Source organism: Astyanax mexicanus, chromosome 3 (genome assembly GCF_023375975.1).
Source record: "Astyanax mexicanus isolate ESR-SI-001 chromosome 3, AstMex3_surface, whole genome shotgun sequence".
Lineage (NCBI taxonomy): Eukaryota > Metazoa > Chordata > Actinopteri > Characiformes > Acestrorhamphidae > Astyanax > Astyanax mexicanus.
In genome coordinates, this window is record NC_064410.1 from 21,510,938 (window position 1) to 21,519,683 (window position 8,746).

Genomic DNA, 8,746 nt, shown 5'->3' on the forward strand with positions numbered 1-8,746 from the left:
TTGTTTTACATTCAGTTGGATATTTCTAAACATTACTCAACTATTTTGAGTTAGTTGAACATTTGCGGGCACGTAAACATTCAAACAGAGATCTTTGATTTGAACCAAATTATAATAATTGGGTTAGGATGTTGCCATTGACCACTTCTTTTCCATTGGCTTCTGGCACAATCTATTTGCATACTGGGTGTGTCCCCCTTTTATATGACACTTACCATCAGTGTGTTGTGATTCCCCTGGGGCTACCTTAGGTAAACTTGTAGATTGTATATTCTGTTTAACTGCTTGGCCTCTATGTTGTTGTTTTTTTATATGGAATTTGGGACAAATGTATCAAGAGTTTGCTAAGGGTGACGGGGCAGAGTGTCATAGAAAGTATTTCAGAGAAATTGTATGGCAAATGAGGACAACATAGCAAATCTCACTCACCACTAATAAGAGTGGTATGTTATGACCTGCTCTTTCAAATTACAAAGTTGGAATTGAAAAAGAACTCATTTTTTTTTGTGAAAAATTTGAGTTGAATATTGTGTCATAGCTACTGATACTCTAACTCTCTTAAATTCATAACAATTATATTTTTTCACATTTTCTAAACAAAGTAATTTAAAAGACTCATTTAAATGTATAAAAACATAATTTGGTCTCATACAACACTTTTTTAATAGTGTTGTAAGTCATTTAAATAAGGTGTCACATTTTAGCTGACTCCACCCTACAGGAAATATGGCGGCTTTCAAAATGGCAGCCATGTTTTTGGACATAGCCTAAAAGATAGCCCCCCATAACCAATACTTGCTGGGGTATTCAGATACATAATTTAGCATGTTCTTTTTCTTTTTGTTTCTGAAATAAAAGTATGTCCTGCAACTCTTGACTCACTCAGTACATGTAGAATTCAAATAAAATCCCTCTCAAACCGTGTTACAATTTCTTATTAGGTTATGGGCAGAGCAAAGTCAAAAGGTCTGGTCTTACCAGCTTAAACTGATGACTCCACACTGAAATACACTAATACACTGAGCCCTGAGCACCTCAGCCTCTGAACATATAGCCTCAGTGTCACCTCTGAAGTCCACACCTCCGGAGTCCACCCCAGAGACCATTATTTACCTTGACTTATGGTGCTGCTGACAGCACATCCCCAATTTCAGTGATAAAAATATGCCCGTCTCAGACGTTCATGTGGTAGATATGACGCATGGCATAAAAAACCTCCACAACAATATCTTCACACGCTTCCTGTGAGTAGTCCTCGCTCAGAATGACAGTGACTTCACTGCTCCACTGGCCTGGTTATTGAGGGGAGGGGGTGGGGGAGTGTAAGGACACAGTATAATAAGGCTTTGTGGGTGAGTATGGAGCAAGTTACTATCACAGGGCATCTCACCATAGAGAAGACAAAGCCCATTTCATTGCTGTGGCTATGAGCTAATTGATCAGTCCTTTGTAGCACTGCAGTAAGCCCACTTGTTTTCTTATCTCTATGCAAATATCGGATTTTATTTGGTTTACTTTGAAAACTAGTCAAATTAAAATGGTAACACAATGGGCAGATTGTGTACACGCAGTGCTGATATATTTGAGTTTAAATATCAATTCTATTTTAAGGATTTCCAAAGGAATCTTGTTGTATGCAACTTTACACACTTTTACCCTTCTAATTCATGTACATGTGTTTTAGTCTGAATCAGTTTGGTTTGGTTTGTTTTTACTCTGGGTAAAATCAAATCACACAAAAAATCAGTCACAACAAACCCTGTGAGAATGTTCTATCTGCCTATTGGTCAGATCTGTCTGGAGCAGGAGCAAGAAAGTAAATACAGGAAAAAGATCCAGTGTTCTGGACTAGTGTATACTTTTGTGCAGTTTAACATTAAGCAGTGGTAGAGATGACATTTAGCTCCATTTTGCAGAGTATGTTTGATAGTTGTATCAGGTCAAGGTCAGACCACAATGTAATACCTGCTTTAATAAAGGTGTAATAAACTAAACAAACAAGTCCAATTTAACCAGACTAAACCCTGTCCAAACTGGTTTCTCAGGGGGACGTCTGTGAAAAATATGTTACACTTCGACCCACTGGAGGACCAGTGAGTTCTTTGACTTTCTCTGTCACATGACATCACGTTCAGTAGCTCCTCCATTTCCACTCGCGGTTGTGTTTACGTGGATCTCCATGAAAACGTGCACCCAAAGTGTAATTACGGTGCGTGGCAGTGGATAAATAGCTGTTTTATTAAATGTGAGGTGACAAAACTTAGAGATATGCGTTCGGACGGGATGAAAATTAGGACCACAGAGTTCAGCGAAAAACAGCAGGTCATCCTGCCTGTAATTTTCTCAGAGAACGTCCGAGAAAAGCATGTTCATGGTCGTTCCGGATAGGACTAATATCATAGAGGACCCCCCCATAAAAAAGAAAAATACCCCATAACCCCCTGAGAAACAAATCCTGTCTGTATAGGGCCTAAAAGTGTTTTCACACCTAAAGCTAATTTGCTCTGGTCTGAATCAGTTAACGAGTTTGTAAAAGTGAAGAGTATTCTCCTTTAGTTTGATTTGTTTACACACAGGGAAAAAAAATCACAGCACCCCAAACATAAGTCACAACAAACCTTTTCAGAATGTTCTCCCTGCTTATTGGGTAAATTCAGGAAAAAGTTCCTGTGTTACACACTAGCACATGTTTTAGTGGCATTTAGAATTAAACAATGGCAGAGATGGCATTAGCTCATAGCTAAAGCAATTCTCTGGGCAATACACCAGATTAATGCTTGGCTATATGAGACGTTCAGCTCAAACCTGTGGAGTACACTTGATAATTGTGTCAGACCAAGGTCAGGTCACGTTCTTACCACAAACCTCATCAGAGCTTGTTCGAAACCTGACACTGACCGTTTTTCTCAAGGGTTTTGGTGATTTTTTTTATTGTTTGCATCAAAGACTGGTCATTATATTCCACCCTGCCAAAAAGAATTGCCTAAAAATTATTATTAAAAATGTGAAAAACCCTTAGATCCAGAAAAATCAGAAATGATTTTAGTGGGATGGCTCATATTGCCACTTTCCAAAGAAAAGCATATATATTCAAAATAGCAACTTTACAGAAGAAGGTCATTTTAGATCATTTCTATTTATTCATTTATAATGCAATTTTGACACATTGTGAAGGACAACTGCTGTGTTCAAATGCAGAGAACTAGAAATTGAAAATAATTGAACTCTATGAAACAGATTAAAAACTCTAGTAAGCAGCTAATTGGCAAAATATAGAAGAAAAAAAAACACAAGCGACAGGACACGCACACAGAAATTGTATTTTTTTTATTTTATTAAGCATGCAGAAGAAAACTCTGCCCAAAGGAAGGCTATTCAGCTTGTGTATTTGATGCATGGTAAATATGTCTGATGCAGGACACATACACATAGATGAATTATATATTGTTTGAGTATTCTGTAAGAACGGTGCAGCTCAAGACCTGATAAACGGATTCTCGAATCAGGAGTAATAGCCAGGTGTGAGACCTGAGAAAATGTGACAAGGCCAAATGGTTTTAGCCAACTGACTGTTGGAGGCTTGTGGGTGCTCCTGCTTAATTGTGGTGAGTCACTTTCGACAGCGGTTTAAAGTGAGGCAAATCAAAGACCAGATAGCAGGGGGCTGGACACCCAAGAACATCCAACTGGTGGGTGAGGGCAATGAGTTTAACATTACCTAACACACAATAACCTCCAGACCTGACGTAATGTCCATTTTTAACCCTGTCCACTATCAGAAGTACCTAGACTAGACCTTAGAGCAATAAATAGTTTGCCTTATAACTTTAACCTTTACATTTAATTTTATCTACTGTGATGGATCCACTTTGCAACAGGCAGTCATTACAGGATCTGATGCCAACACCTTATTGTGTAGAGTGGGCTATTTTAGTGGCACACATATAACCTTCAGCATTTCAGTCATAATGTTTTGACTCATTGGTGTGTGTATAAACTCTGGGAGAAAAAGTTTGATCATCTGACAAGTGGTAGATTTAAATTGCGAGCAGACGACTTTGTATCACTTTCAAACAACATCACTTAGAAGAGCACCAACTAACCATTTTGGAAGACAAGATTTTTGCAAAGAATCTTATAACATCATGGCGCATCATTTAGCATAAATCAGGCACAAATAAATATTTCAAAGTGATTCTTACAAACATCTTACAATAATGTTTGTGCTTTAATTTTTTTTTTTAGAAAAACAAGCTTGTGTCAGATTCCTGAACATACACAGAATCTAAAAAAAATGTAATTTTTAATGAACATTTTGATTGAGTTCAGGGCAAATCCTAACCTGCTACTATGTGCACAGGCAGTGCTTTAGGACAATTATTTCAATGTAAAAAAAAATTTGAAACACATTCATAATTCACAGGCTTTAGTTTTGTAAAACATATGAAACCATGACATCCAAAGCCCATGCTATTGGCTCTGTAGAACATCAGGTACATATTTGAAGGATCTGAAGTCTCATGCATTTACTTACAAAAAAAGGGGGGAAGGGGGGGTCCCTTAAGTAAGGCAGCCCCTCCAGTTTTCATCTGTATCTTATCACCGCAAAGTCCCTTAAACAGAAAAAGCTGCCAAGCTCACTAGGAGCTGAGCCAGGCTGTGCCTTCAAAGGGCCAGCAGGCCTACTGCTGTCTTCAGCAAACCCTCATCCAGGGCTGGTTCTCATCATCCTGACAATAAAAATGAGAGGAATAAAAACAAAGCAAAAAGTTTCTTCCGAAGGAAAGGGGAGAAAAAAGACGAGAGAGGAACAGAAGAGGACCAGAGATTTCCGCAGCTGGCTCCTTTTCCCTGAAAGATCCTCCTTTTCATTTCTCTCCCGCTCTCTCTGTTTATCTGGCACAAAGAGAACACGTTTTTCTTTAGAAGCGGTGATCCTCACTTTGGAATGCTTTAGAGAAAAAGGCGGCTGCATTCCTTCACAGGCTCCCTGTGGGTAGAGGGACTGGGGAGCTCGGGGGGCTTGCTGACGATGGACCAGTTCTGTGACTCAATGTGCCTTGAAAGAACATGCAACGACCGCATGCATTAGAAGAGCCGTGGAAGTTGTCGAAATCAATGTGTTTGTTCAACACTTACTCCACTCTCCACAAGGCTGCAAATGTCTCTTCTTAGATCTTGACGTAAAGGAATTATGGTCAGGGTGTCTATGACCCATGTTAGACCAAGGCACTTAGCTGCACTCTGACTGAGCAGACTGCGAAGAACATGGCAGTAATGGACAGTTGAAAGAAGTGGAAATGTGCATTTTGTTTTTTAATGGGGTAATCCACTAGCTCGCCCTGGTCACGGTGAGACAGCGTTCTAAATGGTGCGGGAAGAGGTGAGGAACATAATGAAGCATGAGTTGTTGTAAATGGCTCCTCCTGAACACATAAAAAGGCTGTGCATGCTTTTCTTAGAGTAGGTAGAGCCAATCTGCCTACTTTCATAGCAATATGTTTATATTTATATACACATACAGACATACAGACTTTTAAACTTTCAAGAGTTCCTTAAAGGTATAAATGTGCTAGAAAAGGAATGATGTTTAGAAGAGCTTGGAGTCAAAATAGCATGTCCAAATGTCCAAAAAAGTCCATGTCACACATCTGCACTGGTGGAGACCTGCGACAATCTAGGGTCTGAGTCAATTTCATATCTGTAATGATACCCCTCCCATACCTCCCTGCAGGCATCCCGCATGTCGTAGATGCGCTTCTTGATGCCCTTGCGGTTCAGATAGAGCACAAAGAGGAACATTAGTCCCACAAAGCCCAGCACTATGCCTAGAAAGACATAAGATGTCTGCAGGGCCAGGTTGTCACCATCTCCTGCCCGATGGCATCCCAAAACCATCTCGCCTGCTATCAGCAGAGAGGTGTTGCTCAGTTCCACAGGGTACACGCACACCAGTCGCTCTGCATCTACTACCCTCTCCCGTGAGGCGTTCAGCCATATAGCAAAGGGCTCAATCCCGCAAGTGCAAGTGTACGGGTTCTGCCTGAGGTGCAGTTTTGCCCCAGGCAGGTGCTCCAGCTCCATCAAACCCTCTTCCCTAAAGGTTTTTAGGGCATTCAGGCTAAGGTCCAGCTCCTCCAGCTGCCCCAGGCCAGAGAATGTCTCGTTGTAAATAGACACAATGGAGTTGTTGGCCAGCTGAAGGCGCCGCAGGTTGCCTAGGTGGAAGAAGATTTGAGGTGGTAGGTAGACCAATCCGTTGCTGGACAGGTCCAGCCCATGCAGCCCTTCAAGTCCACTCCACCGAAAAGAGGTGGCCAGGTCCGTGACAGCGGAGTGGTTGTACAGTGCCCTGCTTAGGTTCAGCTCCTTTAGCATACGACTCTGTACTGTGAAAGCCTCGGGATGGATCAACGCCAGCTGATTGCTACTAAGATCCAGGGATCGGAGGCTGCGCAGGCTAGAAAAGGTGTGGGACTCCACCTCAGATATTCTGGAGAAATGAAAAAGAGAATCAACGTCTATCACTGAACAGGTTACTATTCGGTTTTAATACAATCAATGAAATAACAAAAAATAACTTGCAAATCATGCAATGTATGCAACACTTTCTAAATACTCTTTTGTGGCAAGAAAAACTTGTGCAAAATATGAATAATCATTTGCATTGTAGAAGCGCAGAGCAGAACATGCTAGTTAACATGAGCTGTTTCACATAGGAACTTCAGAAAATTTATCCAGAGCTTCCTTTCACATGTGAACTCCAGAAAGCAACCAGAGATTCTCAATGCCAGATGCGTTCTCACTACACAAAGTGTTTTGCATAATTTGGGAAAATGATGGCACCTGTGTAATGCATGCACGCAGCATGACACGACCCCCCTGTGAATCTTCTGGAACATTACCTGCTTTATTCACACATGGGATCACTCAGACACAACCCAGACTCTGTATTAGTGAGCTGGAGGGATAAAGTCTGGGTAATGTCGGTTACAATTGATACGGACATTTGTGTTCACACATACAGCTCCTCCAGGTAATGTCTAATAAGAGTTCTGAAAGAGTTACTGTGCATTTTCAGGAAAAGTCAGCTGCAGCATCTCTTTTACGCTCTTTTACATAATCACTTAATCTCACTACTATGTTTTTTTTTGTTATTTAATAAGTCAAAAGTATGTCTATTTTCTTTAGAAGTCCCCTGCGACCTACTGTCTTCTCATCAAATAATGGACACACATAGAAAAAAAAGAAGAAAATGATGCACCTAAATTTAATTGTTTGTTTGCAATTTATTTGCATGCACTAAATATGCTACACTTTACTGTTGTGGCTTATTTTTGTTTCATTACTTTGCTAAGTTACTGTGTAGAAACAAGGCAAATTTGTATTGATGAGTTTGTTAGTACTAAATGTATTATATTTATACTAAACAACAATTGTATACTTATGTGGTGGCGATAGTGTTTTCGATTTTTTAAATGCCATGTTTTGTCAAATTTAGATGCCAAGATTTACCATTATTGCAAAAACATCCTGAAATATTGTGATATTATTTTAGGGCCATATCAACAACCCCTACTCCCAAGCATTGAGGATGAGCTATACAGCAGTGGATAAGTTGGGGATGAGGTGGACTGGATATCATCCAACATCTTGACCTCTTTAATGCTCTTGTCACTGAATGCAATCAGTTTTGAATTGACAGTTACTCCAACATAACACATAGTTGTTGTGTGTATTTTGTAACTGTGAGTATAACAGCTGTATATATGGGGAAAAAAGAAACCACTTCAATTTAATAGGTATGAGTTTGAGTAAAATTAACATTATGTTAAACTACAACATTTAGAGCATTTATTTGCAGAAAATGAGAAATGGCTGAAACAACCAACAAGATGCAGAGCTTTTAGACCTCAAATAATGCAAAGAAAACAAGTTCATATTCATAAAGTTTTAAGAGTTCATAAATCAATATTTATCACAATTATTTAACATCTTGGCATGTTCTCCTCCACTAGTCTTACACACTGCTTTTGGATAACTTTATGCCACTCCTGGTGCAAAAATTCAAACAGTTTATCATGGTTTGATGGCTTGTGTTCACCCATCTTGGTCTCTTATTTTTCCAGAGCTGTATATGTGTGTGGTTTTTACCTGTTATTGCTGAGAGACAGTGTGGTCACATTGTCCAGACCCCTGAAGCTCTCTGGACCGATCCTGCTGATCCGGTTGCCGGTGATGAACAGGTTCCGAGTGTAGGCGGGGATTCCGGCCGGGACGCTCCGGAGCTCCTTGGACACACACTTGACGGTCTGAGCCGCTTCCGAGCACTCGCAGCCGGGGGGGCACGAGGACGAGCGGGCGGGCTGAACACACAGCAGCGCGAGCACGAGGACCCTCACTCCAAACTCGGGCATTTTAGCGAAACTCCGCTGTAGAGAGAGAACCGAGCCCCTCAGTCTGAAATCTCACCCGGCTAGCGCGAGGACATTCAGCGGAGCGCTGCGGATCTCCACATGTCCAGACCCTCCTCAGACCACCCGGACCGGACTGTGGGGGAGCGCGAGGACCCTCCGGAACCTGCGTGCGAGCGCGCGCTCCTCCTGAGCTGAAGTTCTGCTTGTGAACGCTCGCGCCGCGCGCTCAGCTCCTTTAGCATCCCCCCCACGTGTGCGCGAGGGGCGTCCGGCGATTAGCATCAGAATAGCGCGTTTCATCCGCTGCGCCGCTCCGCGCGAACAATGAA

General features: G+C 41.3%; 1 protein-coding gene across 1 annotated transcript; it reads right to left on the minus strand.

Annotated features, from left to right (window-relative positions):
- Nucleotides 1-4,184: 4,184 nt before the first annotated feature.
- Nucleotides 4,185-8,746, minus strand: tpbga (trophoblast glycoprotein a). The gene is made up of 2 exons (XM_007253047.4): nt 8,155-8,746; nt 4,185-6,493 (listed from the first exon to the last, which is right to left on the minus strand). Exons 1-2 carry the CDS (start codon nt 8,415-8,417, stop codon nt 5,644-5,646), a joined length of 1,113 nt encoding a protein of 370 aa, XP_007253109.2. The 5' UTR covers nt 8,418-8,746; the 3' UTR covers nt 4,185-5,643.

Excerpts from the sequence above, each read along its gene's own strand:
- tpbga (XM_007253047.4), bottom strand. The coding sequence starts at position 8,417 with ATGCCCGAGTTTGGAGTGAGGGTCCTCGTGCTCGCGCTGCTGTGTGTT. Across the intron at positions 6,494-8,154 it reads CTGTCTCTCAGCAATAACAG|AATATCTGAGGTGGAGTCCC; the intron begins GTAAAAACCACA and ends TCATTTCTCCAG.